At 52.2% G+C, this 18,533-nt stretch overlaps 1 protein-coding gene across 1 annotated transcript in view; it reads right to left on the reverse strand.

The window, feature by feature from the left end:
• SPTBN4 (spectrin beta, non-erythrocytic 4) overlaps nucleotides 1-18,533 on the reverse strand; it is an 85,272-nt gene that overhangs the window by 33,046 nt on the left and 33,693 nt on the right. The window contains exons 15-19 of the mRNA XM_033158648.1: nucleotides 17,254-17,634; nucleotides 16,016-16,391; nucleotides 9,613-9,815; nucleotides 4,417-4,507; nucleotides 1,737-1,898 (exon numbers count right to left, since the gene is read on the reverse strand). Coding sequence (XP_033014539.1) covers nucleotides 1,737-1,898; nucleotides 4,417-4,507; nucleotides 9,613-9,815; nucleotides 16,016-16,391; nucleotides 17,254-17,634 — 1,213 coding nt within the window. The remainder of the gene's footprint in view (nucleotides 1-1,736; nucleotides 1,899-4,416; nucleotides 4,508-9,612; nucleotides 9,816-16,015; nucleotides 16,392-17,253; nucleotides 17,635-18,533) is intronic.

Consider the following 18,533-nt stretch of genomic DNA (forward strand, 5'->3'; position numbering starts at 1 on the left):
TGTGGGCAGTTGCTCTGCACAGGGGTCCAAGCCAAAGAGGCGCAGAGCAGAAGACAAGAGGGAGGGGGGGCATGAAAATAAGAAATTATTGGGGGCCCAAAATTTTGTCCTTACTCAAGGTATCGTATGACTAAAGTCCGCCCCTGCCCAAGCCATGGCTGCGATGCTGCCTCCCTCCAAATCTCAGTCTCAAGGGGGCAGAATGGTAACCCCCCCCCATGAGAACTGCATCCAGGTTCTATCTGAGCCAGGAACCAGCTCCAGAACGAACCTTGGTCCCGAGGCAGTTAAATGCCAAGTAGCTAAGTCCTCACTGAGATGGCCGACCTCTGTCTGAGCAGGACCCCTTGATCTGGGGCTCACATCATACAACAACAACAACAACAACAACAACAACAACAACAACAACGGATGCTTCTCTGTACCAAAACAAACAAGGCCCCCCCCCCCAAAACTCAGGCATCAGGGGTCACGGCTGCCACTGTATGGGGGGACACAGTCTGAAGTCAGCTCAATGAGAGCAATGACAAAAGCACTCCTGAACACGTGCAGAGTGCTGCTCACTCACCACTGATTAACCACAACCTGCCTTCCAAGCAGAAGGGCCACGACTGACAGGACCCAGACCCAACACTCCTTGATCTAGAACTCAAGCAACTTCCTCGCCACAAAGCAGGGCCACACACCCAGCCCCATCTCGCCCTGCGCCCCAGATCTAGGCACACAACCAGACCACAAAGTGCCCTAGTGAGAAAGCAGGAAAACTGCTTCCAGGGGCCTCAGGTGGGGGAAATGACCCCAGACGCCCACAAAAACACACGTCCCACAGGTAAAGGCAGCAGAGGGGAAGGAAAGCATTCACTGACCCACTGATCCAAGGGGGAAATTCCTCTCCACCTCCACAAAAGGGCATCTCTCTGAGCAAAGTGGATGTCTTGAGGCCTCGGGCAACTCTCATCATTATCAAATCATATCATTTATTCATTTATATCACATTTCCCCAGACTGGGACCCACACAAATTAAAACAGTTCAGATAAATTTCAAAAAAGGGCTTCATGTGCTTTTTTAGCTTCCAGGCTGACCCCCCCCCCCAATTCTGTGCCTCCTCCACAAACCAGGGCATCACAAGGACCCTTGAATCCCTAGGTCAAGATGTCTCTTGGGGAGGGAGAGAAGCTCTGGAGCTGGGCCCCACTGGTGGTTGAGCTGGATGAGGCCTGGGGCCAGACATCAAGGAAGAAAGCATCAACTCTCACCCCCCCCCCAAAAAAAGGGCCCTTCAAACCAGGGGAAACCCGGGGAGATCCCAGTCTGACCCACCCAGGACCCTAATGGGGGCAGGAGGACCCTGGGACCAAGGAAGGAGATGAAAGGGTGCTGCTTGGCAGGGGGAGGGGAGCAAATGCGCACCCCAGCGCATCTCAACAGACACAGGCCGAACTGCAGATCTGAAAGGAGGGGGCGGGAGAAAGCCCGGGCTGGGGGGGGGCTTAGCATCACAGCACGGATGTGTACATCAACACGTGCAGAGGGGGAGAGAGGCACGCGCATGCACGCGCTGCTGGGGGGGGGGGAAGTGAATCGTGAGAAAGCACTTCTGGGGGGGGGGGGAGAGATGCCATCCGTCCATCTCCGGCCTCGGGCGGCAGGTTCCCGGCGGCGGCGGCGCGGAGTCGCGGCGCTGTCCGTGGTGCTGAATCCACGGCGGTGCTGAAACCGGCGGGCTGGACTCACCTTCTCGATCTTGGCGAGCCACTCCTTATTCTGGGCCAGCTCGGCCATGAAGGCGCGGTGCCGGAGCCATCGCTTGGGCGCCCGCTGGTGCCGTGCGTCCTTGTCTCGGGGGGGCGCCTCGCCGGCCATCAGCGCCTCCTTCTCGGCCACCCAGCCATCGAGCTGCACGCGGAGAGGGAGGGGGGCAGGGGAGAGGGGGAGGCGCGCGTCAGCCGGCCGGCGGGAGGGGGGAAAGCCCCCCACCTCCGCTCGGCCGCCTCCCCCCTCCCGCCGCAGCCGCAGGGCGCGCGCCTCCAGCCTCCCCCCCCTCCAGCCTACAAGGACCCCCGCAACCGGTCACCCCGCGCGCTCCCAGTCCCGCGCTCCGGACCTGCCCGGGATGCTGCAGCGGGCGAGCCGAGCGCCTCCCTCCCTTCTCCGAGCGCGTCACCGGGGAAGGAGGGAGGGAGGACGACGGGAATGGGCAAAGGGGAGAGGCGCGCGGCCGGGCCTCGGACGCCTGGGTCCCACCCCCAGCGGAGTGGGATGGGGGCGGCGAGTGTGGCGCGCTCACGTGCGCCCGAGCCCGCTTCACCTCAGTTAGCCTTCCGGAGTCCCGCCAGCCCGGACGCCCGGGTCCTCTCCTTCGGAGGGAGGCGCAGGAAGCGGGAAAGCTGAGACCCTGCGCCCGGCTTGGCTGCCCTTCGGGTCAAACCAAGGCGCCCCCCCCCCCCACCAAGACCAGGCAACCCTTTCCCCGAACTTCCGAGCCTTGGCTCTTTTGGGCAGCCCTTCAAAACGTCTCCCCCCCACCCCTGCCTAGAGGGCAAAGTCAGCGCCTCACCCCCGTGGGGAGGGGGGACCACCTTTTTCTCTTGGGGGAGAAGGCCTCCTCCCCAGGAACATTTCCTCCAACCTCGCCGAGGAGCGCGGCGGGGGGCAGCTGGGGATGCGCGCCTCGGAGCGCTGCAGAGAAAGTGGGTCACTGCAGGTGGGGGGCGCGGGGGGGGGCAGAAGAGAGGGAGCCCCGTCCAGAGACCGCGAGGGAAGCGGGAGGACGGTCAGAGCTGCAGGGAGGGACGAGCCCGGCCCGGTTGACCCCTCGCCAGGAGGATGGGGGGGGAGGAGGAGCTCCCTCCCTCCCTCCCTTTGATTACTGCAGGCTGAGCCGCAGCCTCCTCACTCTCTGCCGCCGCCGCTGCTGCTGCGCTCTCTCTCTCTCTCTCTCTCTCCCCCCCCCCATCGCCCTTGCTCCTCTCCAGCCCATTTCTCAAACAGCAGAGGCGCAAACTCCACCCCTGGAAGCTCCCTTTGGAGGCAATTTCAAACGGCAGCTGGCTCCAGCCAGAAGGACACGTCCACGTGAGGCTCCCAGGGCCCACCGAGTCCAGCCCGGGTCAATAAGTGGACAACGGCTTTAAATAACAAAATTTAAAACTAAGAGGGCAACATCCCCACCACCCCAAAGCCCCTGGGGTGCAGATTTCAAGAGGACGGGGCTTCTGAAGACTAGTTGCTGGAAACCACAGGGGGGGGGAGGAGGCTCTTGTGCTCAGACCCCTGCTTGACCCCCTGACCAGATGGGCCATTGGCCTGATCCGTCAGACTCTTGTGTTTCTCTCAAGGCACACTTCACTAGCATGAGCATCCTCCTCGAGGAAGCCCAAGGAAGAGGGCCCCAATCCAGAAGAACAGCCAGAGCACAAAGAGCAGCCCCTGTGGGAATGCTTGCCTCCTGGGTGTAACACTGCGCAGTGTGCACCAGATAGGGAGGCTGCAGGCCAAAGGGGCAGGATCCAGCCCCACCTACACCAACTCCTCAGCCCCACCCTTCCCACGGGGCCCCCAGGCCTTGGGGCAGCTGCCCTCCTGCCCAGCCCTCAAGAACCGAGCAATACATTCCTTTGCAACACGGAGCCACGGCTTCCTGGGTGGGCACGTTCAGGTGCAAACTGTGGGGGGGGCATATGCCTCTGCCACTGCAGCCTCTTCCCCCAGGACACATAGTTAACCTGGAGTGTGTGCCTACCCAGGATTAATTAGCACAACTGAGGAACACCCTGGGAACATGAAAGCTACCTTAATTAGGGAGAAATGGAGATGTGTTAGTGGGCGGGGCCAAAAATGCAAATTGGATGACAGCTGGAATCCTTGTGGAGGGAAAAGAAGCTTGCATTTCCACCAAGGGAGGGGGGCACACACTTCTCTGGTGCCTCCCCAGCCATCGTCTCCACAGTCTCCTACCAATGGCCAACAAGATTCCCATTACTGGAAACCCACAAGCCCAAGAACACCCTCCCTTCCTGGGGTTTCCAGCAACTGGCTAGCAGTGGAGGCAGAACAGAGCCATCCTGGTTAGGACCCATCAATAGCCCTCTCCTCCTCCTCCACGAATCTGTCCGATCCTCTTCCAAACCCATCTGGGTTGATGTCATCACAGACCGTGAGCATGGGAAAGGGGTATGTACATGTTTGAATGTCCATGCAAAAATAAAAGGGCCTCCCTGCACCTAGAAGACTAGCCTCTCAGGGGAAGGCTTCCACTTAATCTTCACTGCAGCACGCAGGCTGCGCTCTCCCCCCTTCTAGGGCACTCCTGAAGGGTGGCCGGGTGCCTCTTTCATGCCCCACACTGTTCCATGCACCCCAAGTATGGGAAGGAATGCCATGCCCCTCCCCACCCCCTCCCGGGGGCCCTTACCTCGTGGCAGTTCTGCAGGAAGTGCTGCAGCTGCAGATGGTCGTTCAGGCGCTGCATCCAGGTGCGGGCGAGCTGCAAGTTGCGCTGGCTCCTGGGGAGGAAGAAGAGGAAGGAGACGGGTCAGGCGGGGGCTGCCAGTGGGGGTGGCCAGGGAGGAGAGGAAGAAGAGCTCTCACACGCCCAAGCCTCATTCTCACTCTCGTTAATGACAGTATGGGGACCGCCCAGGGACAGCAGCATCTTGGTATCAAGGTACACTGCCTCTAGAAATGGAGGCTCCATCTGGATGGCCAGGTTGGTGGCCATCATGGCCTCTTGTTATGGGTGACCCAACATGGAGAAGAAAGATCCAATGAGGTTCAGGTTGGACCTCCTTAGATCACAATCCCATGAAAAGACGCCACTGCTTTGGGCTCCCCAGTTCAGCCCAGGTTGGACAGTGGACTTGAGACCTCATGACTCATTCACCAGGTCTAACCTCACCGCCTCCTGCTTGGTTGGCCAGCGACCAAGGAGCCGGCGGTTGCCCCTCTGGTTCGGTAAAGTTCCACCTCTTGAACAGGCTACCCAAAGCTCTTCTACGGAGGCCAGTTTGCAAAGAGCCACTGCAGTGCCGTGGTTAGAATGTCAAACCAGGGTCTGGGAGAGAACAGTGTTCGAATCCCCACAGCCAGAAAGCTCCCTGGATGTAACCTAAGTGGCCAGTCACTGCCTAACCAACCTCCACAGACCATGTGGAGAGGATAACATGGGGCGAGGGAGAGCCTTGAACTTGGTGGAGAGGAGAGGTATAAATGTAGTAAAATTAAGAACTGGAGAAATAAATAAATTAATAATAATAATAATAATAATAATAATAATAATAAATAATAATATCCTGCCCGCCTGACTGGCTCTGGCGGCTTCCAACAGAATATTAAAAGTGCAAATAAACATCAGACATCAAAACTTCCCTAAATAGGGCTGCCTTCAGGTGTCTTCTATAAGTCAGATAGTTGTTTATCTCCTTGACATCTGATGGGAGGGCATTCCACAGGGCGGGTGCCACCACCGAGAAGGCCCCCCTCTGCCTGGCTCCCTGTAAAATTATCACTTTGCTCTTGGAAGTCATAAAACAAACACGACTATTGGCATTGGAGAAAATTAACATGGCTTAAGTTATGTATTTTTACAAGAGGCCCTCTTTTCTGGCACATACAGTCTGTAGGATCCCACCAGCCACCAGCAAAAATCACAGCCTTCCTTCACATGGACCAGATCCCACAGACTCCACCCAGGAGCAGTGAGGCTGAGCGAGGGCTGCCTCATGGCGCCTCGAATCCAGAGCACTTCTGAGCTTTGCTCAGCCTTTCTGCTTCTCCTCCAGTGGCAGCTGAAACGAGCGAGCAGCTCGTGATCTTGTGAGTTTGGGCCCAGGCAAGCTGCTCACATGCGTGACTTCCATTAGGAGAGGGACTGACTCACTCTCCCCACCCCCCACCCCAAATCCCAGAAAAAAATGCCAGGCAAGATGTGGAGCATCAGGCATCGCATTTGAGATATAGCCGTAATTCCAATATTCGGCATCCCCACCCCCACCCCAATTTAAGCTCAAATAACAATTACACACAGCACTGAGCTGGTTTATCTATCTGGAGCAGATAAATATATTAAGGATTTGACACCAATTAAAACGTCAGGCGAAATTAGCAGCTGGTCCTTCAGAAAGGGAGACTTCAAAGGGAGGCGGGGGCCTTAATTGGCTCCACATGGCAGTGGCAGTTGTTTTCAAAATCCCAAGCCCCTTCTCTGCTCCCCCCGCCCGCCAAATATTCTGAGACCTCGAGACAAATTTCCATGACTGATCTCTGCTGTATGAGGGAAATTGGGCTTGACTTTGTTCTTATTCATGAAAGGTTTTGTGGTCTCCCCCCCCCCCCCCCGCAGATAATACTATTTTTCTCCTGCCCCCCCCCATGAGAAGTATATGCAGTGAGCAGCCCAGATTACCCCAGAGGTTCACCTTCTTTTCAAATACAGGTGCAAGGCAGCCCTTTTCAGGGAAGTTTTTAATGTGTAATATTTTTGTATCTGATTTTTGTTGGAAGCCGCCCAGAGTGGCTGGGGAAATCCAGCCAGATGGGCGGGGTACAAATAATAAATATTATTATTATTATTATTATTATTATTATTATTATTATTAGGCTGCAATGGGCCCAGAGACAACTTTTAAACAAGCCCAGCTTTTACAAAACTGGAATCTAGAATGTAGCCAAGGGGCAGGACCTTGCTATGATCTTACACACACAAACAAACAGGCATGGGGGGGGGCACAACTTTTGCATAATGCCCCAGAAAATCAAGTGCTTTGGACACAATAAATAGAAATGTCCAAATAGTCAGGGATCCTTTGTGGCTGATTTCCATGGTTCATTTTGAAGCTCCGTGATAGAGCACCTCGTCTGATCCTGGCAGCATCTACACAACAGGCCTGGGAATGGCACCGTCTGAAACCCCAGACAGCTGCTGCCAGTCAGTGTAGGCAACTGTTGGAGGTCTGGGTGCAACCCAGCTTGCAGAAGTGGGGTTCAGACAGATAGCATTAGGGACCTGCAAATCCCTGTACCCTTAACCTCTTGGGCTGAGTTCTTTGTCTCTTTGATGTCAGACTGATATTCTCCGGTTGCATCCGGTTTCACAACTTCCTCCTCCTCCTCCCTCTTATTTCTCAGACCTCAAGATGAGAGTTCACCCTGGAGTTCTTCCTATCCAATGTGGGATGTAATCCACTGAGAGCAGTCAAGTACAACATTCCTTGTAATGCTAGAGAAGACACGTGGGGACATGTTTGGTCCAGCCAGTCGAAAACATCCTGTTCCTCCTGGGCTGGAGCATCCTTCCTCTTGCATGTGACCAGAGGTGGGCATGACCTTACCTGTCCAGGTAACAAAAGGACGAGTCACGCAGCACCCTTCTCTCTTCTTTTTGACTTCTTCATTTGACCAGCTTCTAGCCAGGACTGCTCTGCTAGCTCTCAGCTAGCAGAAGCACTGGGATTATTCCCCACAAGGGGTAGATCCACATGTACATATTTGTAACTAAGTCTGCCTTCAGGGATCCAACTGTGAACTGATGTGAGTAAACTTCTTTTACTGACTTTGAATAACATTGTCGTGTGTTTCTCCTTTTAAGAGGGATTAAAGGGAACTTACCAGGAATATACAATTCAATCTGAGCCAGGCTGAATTGTATAATAGTGAGAGGCTCACACGAGTCTGCAACCAGCTATCTGCTGTGCATGTAAGAAAGGGGAATGTAAACTCTGCTAAGTAAAGAAACTTGCTAGTGCAAGTTAGGAAGGATATTAATAAACAATATATCCTCTCCTGCCTCCCTGAACATTCCCACATCCAAGTTATGCATTTCTGACAATAAACAACTTCTATTATTTTCTTACCTACAAGCATTTCTCTTTGCCTGTGTGATTGCAGCAGGCAAAGTCTGCTCTCTAACCAAGATTCACTCGCCAAACACAGTTCATGCTGCAAATTTAAATAAAGGGTTCCCAATAGGTAACTGACCCTGTTCTGCCAATGACAATATTGAGCTAGAAGGATCAATGGTCTGGCTCAGCATAAGACTGCTTCTTCCTGTACTCCTTTTGAAACCATCTCTTGATTCAGACCCATGAGGACTGGAATCTTGGCTTCATTTTTAAGAGAAGGGCCATAGCTCTCCTGCCTTGCATGCCAAGAACCCAAGGTTCAACCCCTGGCACCTCCAGGTGGGGCTGGGAAGGTTGTTTGAGGGCAAGGGAGGCAGCAGGTGCTCATGGAGGAAACTGGGACTGAATAGAGGGGCTGATGATCTTTCAGATTCAAGTTTTTTTGGGGGGGCAGGAAAACTGCTCCCCCCCCAAGTTTTTAAACATTTTAGGATTTGCCCTGCAAAATGTTTTCTATGCCAGGAGGGGAGAAATAAACTGCAGTAGGGATTTACACCTTTCCTGCAGATTGGAAGGTGAGGCCAAGAGATGCAACACTAGGAGGGAAAGTGGCTTATGGGGGGCAAACCTGCCATCTTCTGAGGACCTCCTTCGTGTGCCTCCTCCCTGAGAGGTGCGGAGGGTGGCAGCATGAGAACGGGGTCTTCTCTGCAGTGGCTCCCTGTTTGTGGAATGCTCTTCCCAGGGAAGTTCGCCTGGCGCCTTCATTATACACCTTTAGGTGCCAGGCAAAAACGTTCCTTTTTAACCAGGCTTTTGCCTGACTTGATCTACATCATGGGTAGGCAAACTAAGGCCCGGGGCCCGGATCCAGCCCAATCACCTTCTCAATCCGGCCTGTGGATGGTCCGGGAATCAACGTGTTTTTACATGAGTAGAAGGTGTGCTTTTAATTAAAATGCATCTCTGGGTTATTTGTAGGGCATAGGAATTTGTTCATTTAAAGAAAGAAAAAAAAATCCGCCCCGCCACAAGGTTTGAGGGACAGTGGACCAGCCCCCTGCTGGAAAAGTCTGCTTATCTCTGATCTACATCCTATACCCTTTTTAAAATGCTGACTCTGGTTTTTTTGGGGGGGTGTTATTGGGTTGTTGGGTTTTATTTTGATTTTGTGTATTTGATATTTTATTTGAACCGCCCTGAGACCTTCTCGCATAGGGTGGTATAGAAATTAAATATAAATAAATAAATATACTGCTTACAAGAAACCCTGCAGTGCAGTCCAGTCTTGTTCTCTGTCTCTTAATTGAAGTGAATTAAGTGCACCAGAAGAGCCTGCTGGATCAGGCCAAAGGGCTCCCACCTAGTCCAGCACCCTTTTCTTCTCACAGTGACCAACCAGGTGCCCCTTAGGGAAAACCCACACGCAGGATCTGAGCCCGAGAGAAGCTGTGGAGGTGGAGCCAGAGCAGAGCCATCCTGGCTTGTAGCCACGGATCAGCCTCTCCCCGTGAATTTGTCTCACCCTCTTTTGCAGCCACCCAGGTTGGTGGCTATTGGCGACTCCTGCAGCTGTGAGTTCCACAGTTTAACTAATTCTGCCCCCTGCTCCTGCAGCCACTTTCAGGCAGACATATTTTGTGCTCCAAGAGATCTGCAAGAACCCTTAATGATGACCAGCAACCAGCAGTTGCGCGCTTGTGACTCTAATCTTAAAATATACATATTTCTAAGGCTCTCAGCACCCTACGGGTCCCCCCTGGGTGCCTTACTTTGCCCGGAGGCCGTCCATCTTCTCCTTCACCCTCTGGCCATAGATGTTGCCCTGGCGGATGAGGCTCTCGCCCGCCTTGAGGGCCGTGGTGGTCTTCTGCATGTTGAGGTCCATGGTGGTCATGAAGTCTTTGTGCTTCTTGATGGCCTTCTCCACCCCTTCCACCGTCGTGGGCAACTCTGTGTGCGCCAGGGTGGTCTCCTGAAAGAAAAGAGACAAGGGTTTCCATCGGCCCGAGTCTACTGCTATTTTAACTTGGCCAAATGTCGTACAAGATCCAATAAGTGGTGGAAATGTAAAGAAAAAGAAGGTACTTTTTTCCATATGTGGTGGAACTGTAAAATAACCCCCCCAAAAAGGGAAATGATTTATAATGAAATGAAATGAATGTTTAAGATAACTTTTGTTAAGAGACCAGAAGCTTTCTTACTAGGCATTACAGGTCAAGATTTGCCAAAAGAGAAGAAGAATCTATTCATGTATGACACAACAGCGGCTAGGATATTGCTAGCTCAAAGATGGAAAAACAACGAAATACCAAGAGCAGATAGAGAAAGGCAATAGGAGAGGGTCCTGTGATAAACACAGACTAGGCCAGGGCCGGATTGAGGTTTGATGTGGCCCTCAGCTCCTGAAGGTAATGGGGCCCTTGATATGTCCAGCTGTCCTTTGTCAACAACAAATTGCCCCTGTTTTTTGTGTTGAACAGGGTTGTCTTACTCATAGGTGCTAGGGGCACGGGGCACCCAGGCGCCGGGCTCTCAGGGACGCCAGGCCAAGAGTCCGGGGCCCGAGAGTTGAGTCCGGGGAAGAGTCCGCCCCTCAGTCGAAGTGCGGCAACAGACTCTTCTGCTGCAGGTGGCTTTGTGCCGCGTGTTCGGGGGCGACCGAGCCAGGAGGTACTGAGGCACCAGCTAGCTCTGCCCTCCTGTGAGCCTGGGATGGGCAACGGTCCCCAAGAGAGTGGAGCCCTAAGCTAGAGCCTCTTTAGCTTATACGTCAATCCGACACTGCTGAGATCCATGAGAAAGAATCACATCCCAAAACCTCCTGCTCCAACACCAACCTAAGATTCTAAGAGCGCAATAGGAGCCTGTGTAGTCCAGCACCTGCTCCCCCAGTGGCCGACCAGATGCCCACGATGGGAAGCCTGGAAGGATTTCAGCTCAACAGCAACTCTCCGCTCCCGTTGCTTCCAGAAAGTGGGATTTCCGAAGCACAGCAGAGCCATCCTGGCTAGGAGCCCTAAAATGCCCTCTCCTCCTCCAGGAATTTGTCCCATCCTCTTTTCAAGCCCCCCAGGGTGGTGCCATCGCTGCCTCCTGTGGGAGGGAGTTCCAGAGTTTAACTCTGTGTGAAGGTGGACTTTCTTTTATCTGTCCTGGACCTTCCAATGGTCACCTTCCTTGGACATCCATGAGTTCTTGTGTTGGGAGAAAGGGCAACAACATTCCCTCTCTCCCCCTTTTCTAGGCTGCGCATCATTAACGCCTGCCATGGCACCTCTGGCTTGCCCTTTCTCTCAGCTGAAAAGACCCATGGCAAGAGAACCCAGGAGTCCCCCCAGCTCCTGCCCTGGTCGTGACCCTCTGTGCCTCCCCCCCCCATGATCCCAGGGGCTCCCTGCCTGCCTGGCCCCCCTCCCCGCTTCTCATGCGTATGCAGAGGCCATCTGTGCCGAGGGAGGCTAGCCACAGCTGCTGCCTTGCCCTGTGCAGGCGGCAGTGAGGATGCCAAGGGGCACTTGGATGCCCACGTCTCATATAATAATATAATAATAAATTTTTATTTATACCCCGCCCTTCCCAGCCAAAAACCGGGCTCAGGGCGCTTACCCAAAGGGGAAAAGCAGCTGCCCCCCACTTCTCCTACCTACAGCTACTGGGGTGGGAACCACTGTAAGCAAGGCAGGAGCAGAAGAACAGAGGCCCAGATTCCCAGGGCAAGCAGGTTGCAGCAGGGCTGGCGATGTTGGGGTCCTGCAAGTCTGCTGTGAGGCCTTCAGATACACGGGAGAAGGACCTACCCATGCAAATAGAGGATTCTAAATGGCATTCATAGAATCAGAGAATTGAAAGGGACCTCCAAGAGCCATCTAGTCCAACCCGCTGCAATGCAGGAATCACAACTAAAAATAATTTTACAAGTTGTGGGTCCTTGTTTTTCAATTTGATCCCTTTATATGGTTTTGTATGTTTTGTGATATTTTATGCAGTTCTTTTTATTGAGTATAGTTTAGTCATTCATGTAACTGTTAAGTGCAAACTGCTTAATTTTGCTGTTTGCTATTATATGCTAATGAGTTATTGAACATTGCTTTATTTGATATAAGTTGTTTATTTCAAATACTTTCTTCTACCGGATCAGATAAATAGGTGTGTGATCTTTGCTGTCAGCTGCCTTGTGTGAAGGGATATAGAAAGGCAGAAGACAAATAAAAGTGAAATGAAATGGAACTAAAATATCCCTGACCGGTGGCCATCCAACCTCTGCTTAAATACCTCCAAGGAAGGAGAGGCGATCTCCGGAGGGAGTCCGTTCCACCGCAGATCGGCTCTCACCATCGGAAATTTCTCCCGGAGGTTCAGTCGGAATCCCCTTCTTGCCCCTAAGGGTGTCTTTGGGGGCTCCAACTGGTTAATGCATGGACTGACAGCTAATGGACTGGCAGAGCCCCTTTGGGGCATCTAGGGCTGGGGGTGGAAGAGGCTAAATTTTTAATAGTAAGGTGTCTGGGCTAAAGGTGGCGATGGGGGGAGGGTGCCCCTTGAGCCCCAGACAACTGAGGGACGGGCGACCCCCGAGGCGCTCTCAGCTTCACCCTGACCGCCTGCCACCCTGGGCAGCTTCACGGCGTTTGGCGCCAGCTCCCGCTGAGCCCCAGCTGCAAAGCGACAGCCAAGCCGACTCAATGGTGCATGAGAGCGTGTGCAGCCAGCAAGGCGGCTGCAGGAGCCATGAGCCTTTGAGATGCGCCCAGGCAGAAGGATGCGCCGTTTAGCTCCGCTTTGCAAAGCCAGGGACGGCCGGAGGGACTGGGGGCAACGGGAGAGGGGGCAGCCGAGGCTCCTCCGGAAGGGCCACCCCAGTGCCAGATTTATGTATAAGCTAAACAAGCTCTAGCTTAGGGCCCCACTCTCTTGGGGGCCGCCAAAAAAATTAAAGGAAACAACTGGATATACATTTCCAAAATATAAGATAAAAAACAAATAAAATAAAACCTACCCACAGCAACAGCATTTTGCATTGTGTGGGCTCCTATGATGTAAGTCATGCCCCCCCCCCCGGCTCGCCTGCTCCCTCAAATATCCCCCGTTTGCTCCTTTCTATATATAGGGTGCCTGCATTCTGCTATTTATCATTATTAGTATTTTGCATCATACATTTACACCTCTTATTATTTCATGTTATAGCAGGCACCCCCAAACTCAGCCCTCCAGATGTTTTGGGACTACAATTCCCATCATCCCTGACCGCTGGTCCTATTAGCTAGGGATGGTGGGATTTGTAGTCCCAAAACATCTGGAGGGCTGAGTTTGGGGGTGCCTGCCCTAGAGACTAGATTATGAGTCTCTGTCAATTGTGTTTCTAAAGGAACTTTTGTTCTTGCCAAATGCCAATGTATTTGCATTACATTAAGTTTGTTATGAATCCAAAATCATTTTAAGTTAGAACTTCATAATTATTTCACTATTAATGAACTTCTTCTTAATTGTATTTCAGATCAACAATTACTTTGATACAATACATCTTTTGTGATGTGCAAATGGCTTGAGATACCTATTAGGACCAGAAATTGCCATATAGCATCTATTCAACACAAAAAACAGTGGCCTTTAGTTGTTGACAAAGGACAGTTGGACATAGAAAGGGCCCAATTACCTTCAGGAGCTGAGGGCCGCATCAAACCTCAATCCGGCCCTGGGCCCCCCAGGGCCCCCCTCCCTGCAGCGCCCTCAGCAGGCAGGACCAAGCAACAGCAAAGCCTGGGCAGGGCAGCTGGCAACAGCCAACCCCAGTGGCTGCTTCCCTTGCCTGAAATCTCTGGCCTGCTGCTGAAATTTCCTTGCTTGCCAGAGGCAGTGCAGGATACCTGAGGGACCATCTCCTCCCCTACGAAACTGCCTGGGATCTTGGGGGGGGGGGAACCCTTCTCTCAGTCCCCCCACCCTCGCAAGTCTACTTGGTGGGGATGCAGGAAAGGACCTTCTTGGTGGTGGCTCCGCCCAGGCAACTGTGGAACTCCCTGCCAAGGGAAGCCAGACTGGCTCCCTCCTTGCTTTCCTTCCACCGGCAGGAGAAGATTGTTTCGTTCTGACCTTCGGCCTTTGGGAACTGACTTTTTTCTTTTTAAGGAAAGGGCTTTTAATAGTGCTGTGATGTTTTTATTATCTGTATTTTAACAGATTTATTTTTATATTGTTTTTAATTCTATTAAGAGTCCTTCCTCTGAGGTTTTTACATGGAGGTTGGGTGGCTTTAGCTGAGATTCCTGCATTGCAAGAGGGGGGTTGGACTAGATGACCCGCAGATCCCTTCCAGCTCCACAATTCTATGATTCTGTGACATTATTATTATTATTATTATTATTATTATTATTATTATTATTATTATTATTTTGGCTCCCCCCAGCCACTCTGATTACCTTTTATCTACAGGCATAGGGCAGTATACAAATAAATATAATAAAACTGAATGAATAAATAAAATGTTATACTTTTTAGCTTTTAGTATTTTATTTGTGTTGAGAGGTACCTTGAGTCCTGGTCCGGGGAACAGGATATTATATTATTATTATTATTATTATTATTATTATTATTATTATTATTATTAGGTGTTCACCTTTTCCCAGCAGCAGCAGCAGCAACATAAATTTTAAAATTCTATTTCTTGGACATTTACTCTTTCTGCAAGTGTTTGGGGAGGGGGGAATAAAAACTAGGAAATTAATTAAAAATGTACCGGGTAATTAGCTGCTTGCAAGACATAGGACTCAGCTACATTAGCCATGTTACAATGCTATAACTGCATTATAAACATGCAGCACCAGATGTCACTGTAGAGCACCAAACTTTGTCTATGTGATTTTACATAGAGTATTTTTTTCTTTTGCTATAACCATTTAATTTATGTCTTATTTATAGCGTTCCCCCCCTGTGTGTAGATCCAGCCCTAGATGACTGCTAAGGCGCCCACCCAGCTGATGACTTCTGTTTAGAAACCACAGGTCATAGAATCTTAGAGTTGGAAGGGACCCCAAGGGTCATTCAGTCCAACCCTCTCTTGCAACGCAGGAATCTCAACTAAAGCACCCAGGACAGATGGCCATCCAACCTCCGCTTAAAACGTCCAAGCTCAGACATTCTCCTCCTCCTGAAAAATGGAGGCTGCGAAGTTCTTGCAAAACTCCTCTCCAAGGGGGCTGCAGAGGAGAACTTCCCCCTTTGTGACGCTCAGAAGATTTCCTCCGTGATTTGACAGTTAACAGCCTCTGTACAAAGAACCTAGGACTAACTGTAATTGCTGGTCATCATCTGACCCAAACGCCTAATTAATGGGAATGAAAAGGCAAACAATTACCCACCAGCAATTAGCAGCTGATTGATAAACGGCCTCCTTGCAAACCGCAAGTCCCAAGCAGCCAGCTAAATCTTGCTACTTGGGCCTGAAAGCCGCCTGCTAAATCTCTGCAAAAGGAGCTTTTGCTGCTCAGAAAAGCTGAGCCCGAATCATCTCTACCCAGCGGCTTCAACGCAGGAGGGCTTGAGTTTGCTGTTGTCCGTTCCCAATGCCCCAGAAGAGGCTTGGCCAACCTGCTGCTCTCTGGATGTTTTGGACTCCCATCAGCCCCAGGCAAACGATGCTAGGAGGAGCACAGCCCTGCTGGTGGGGCTGCAGTCTAGGTGCCACATTCTGGATTAGTTGCAGTTTCCGGGTCACCTTCAAAGGTAGCCCCACGTAGAGTGCATTGCAGTAGTCTAAGCGGGAGATAACCAGAGCATGCAACACTCTGGCGAGACAGTCCACGGGCAGGTAGGGTCTCAGCCTGCGTACCAGGTGGAGCTGGTAGACAGCTGCCCTGGATACAGAATTAACCTGCACTTCCATGGACAGCTGTGAGTCCAAAATGACTCCCAGGCTGCGCACTTGGTCCTTCAGGTGCACAGTTACCCCATTCAGGACCAGGGAGTCCCCCACACCCAGCCAGCCCCTGTCCCCCCTCCAAAACAGTACTTCTGTCTTGTCAGGATTCAACCTCAATCCATTAGCCGGGGCACAGCAGCTTGAGCTCCTGGAGAAAAAGGCGGGATTTAAATGCAGCAAATAAACGCAATAACATTTCTTCTGATTGATTTGTTTGCAAAGCCCCCGGCCCTGTGTGTTTGGGAGCCCAGCGTTACCTGGTTGTAGAGGCAGACCTCGGCCTGCTTGGCGTCCCGCAAGAAGAGGAAGAAGATGTGGGCTTGGACCAGGACCTCCCGCCGGTTCTCCCACATGTCCAGCAGCTTGTTCCAGCCCACGTCCAGCTTCTGCAGCCACTGCTGGAGGGAGAGGTAGGGCAGGTCGGCCTCCTCCAGCGCCAGCACGTCGTTGACGGCCTGGATCTTGGCGTAGTCCTCCTCGTAGCGGTTGATCTCCTCCTTGAGGGAGGCGTGGTGGTTCAGCAGCCTCTCGGCCTCCGCCAGGTTGCCCGGCAGCTCCTCTGAGGCCACGGCCGCCTGCGTCTTCACCAGCCACGTCAGGAAGCTGTCCAGGTCCTGGATGAACTGCTGCAGCCTGGCAGGGAAGGAGAGGGGCAGGAGGGGGTCAGGGAACACCTGGGCTGGCGCAGGATGTGACCCGTGAGAGGCAGCCAAGTACAACATTCCTTGAAATGCTAGAGAAGACATGCGAGGGAATGTTTGGTCCAGCCAGTCGAAACTCCCTGTTCCTCCTGGCTGGAGCATCCTTCCTTTGCATGTGATAGAAGGTGGGTGTGACCTTACCTGTCCAGGTAACAAAAAGACGAGTCACACAGCACACCTCTCTCTTTTTGACTCCCTTCTTCGTTTGACCAGCTTCTAGCTAGGACTGCTCTGTTAGCTCTCAGCTAGCAGAAGCACTGGGATTATTCCCCCATATGGGGCAGATCCACATGTACATATTTGTAACTAAGTCTGCCTTCAGGGATCCAGCTGTGAACTGATGTGAGTAAACTTATTTTACTGACTTTGAATAAGATTGTCAATCAAAATTAAAACAACAACCCAATAACACCCCCCCAAAAAAGAGCCATATTTTAAAAGGGTATAAGATGTCCATCAGGTCAACCAAAGGCCTGGTTAAAAAGGAACGTTTTTGCTTGGCACCTAAAGGTATATATTGAAGGTGCCTGGTGAACTTCCCCGCGGAGAGAATTCCACAGACAGGGAGCCATTGCAGAAAAGGCCCTGTTCTTGTGTTGCCACCCTCCGCACCTCTTGAGGAGGAGGCACATGAAGAAGGGCCTCAGAAGATGATCTCAGGGTTCGGGTAGGTTGAGATGTTCTCCAGAGGCCTCAGTTCCCCCTGCTCCTGAGGACTCCCCCCCCAGGACCCCAACCCCTCTGCCCGCTTTGGCAGGAGACCCTCCCTTCTCCCCGCTCTGAGCCTGGCTGACCTGCTGGCCACCGTGAGCGAGTCCTCGCAGCCCTGCAGGGTCCTCTTGAGGGCCTCCCACTCCTCGCTGATCTCCTCAAACTGCAGGAGGATGTCCATGGCTTGGCCTGGGTGGGTGTTGGCCAGCAGCTCCCCCTCCTGCTGCAGCTCGATGAGCCTTGGTTCAAGGACCACCAGGGCGGCCTCCATGGTGGAGAGGCGGCGCTGCAGAGAGAGGACGCTGCCCAGGTCGCCGCTGTTGTACTGCGTGGACTCTACGGCTCGCCGCTTCTCCCGGATCTGCGACTTGATCTCGTTGCACTCCAGCAGGTAGTTCTGGATCTTCAGGATGGAGTTCAGGTGGTCTTTGCGGTGCTCCACCAGCTCCACCACCCGGTTCCACCTGGAAAGAAGAGCCTGCTGGATCAGGCCAAAGGGGGCCCATCGGACCCCACAGGGGCCAAACCATGGGGCTTTCTTCAAGCAGCTCTCCCAGGACTTCCAGCACAGAAAGCATGGCTGCCTCCCCCAATGGTTGGAAGTGGAGTAAAGCCCTCTCCTCCTCCATTCATTGGATTAATCCTCTTTTAAAACCATCCGAGTAAGCAGCAGGGAGTTCCACAGTTTAACTCTACGCTGTGTGAATAAACCAGGCTTCCTCCAACTCGGCCCTCCAGATGTTTTTGGCCTACAACTCCCATGATCCCTAGATAGCAGGACCAGTGGTCAGGGATGGTGGGAATTGTAGTCTCAAAACATCTGGAGGGCCGAGTTTGAGGAAGCCTGGAATGAACTATCCCTGCAAAATCCACCTTCATGGGTTGCCCCTTGGATCTACGGAAGCTGTCCAATCAAAGTTCTTAAGGCAAATTGTCTCTGTACCACCCTGTTTCCAAAATACATCATTGCGCCTAGAGGCTAATCTTCCCTCGGTAGAATTACGGATCTGGTGTAGGACACTTATCTCTTGGCTTTGCCTAACCTCAAATCCCCCCAGTCTATTATCCCTAGTGCTGCAAGATTGTCACAAGAGTGCCTGGACTAAAATTGTCTATCAAAAACTTCACTCTTGCAGTTTATCACCACAACAGCTACTCACTTTGAGTTTTAGTAAAGCAAACAGTCTAATTTCTCAGCACCTAAATGATATCAAGCACCACAATCAGGATATTGGCCACAATCAGGATATTCTGCCCATGGCATGGCTATCTCCCACCTTCCCATTTCGACTCTCCGGCACCCTATCTGCATAACCCAGCAATCGTAAAATACAGACGCGCTTTTACTCTCGCAAGATTGAAT

The sequence above is a fragment of the Lacerta agilis genome, chromosome 8, assembly GCF_009819535.1.
Source record: "Lacerta agilis isolate rLacAgi1 chromosome 8, rLacAgi1.pri, whole genome shotgun sequence".
Lineage (NCBI taxonomy): Eukaryota > Metazoa > Chordata > Lepidosauria > Squamata > Lacertidae > Lacerta > Lacerta agilis.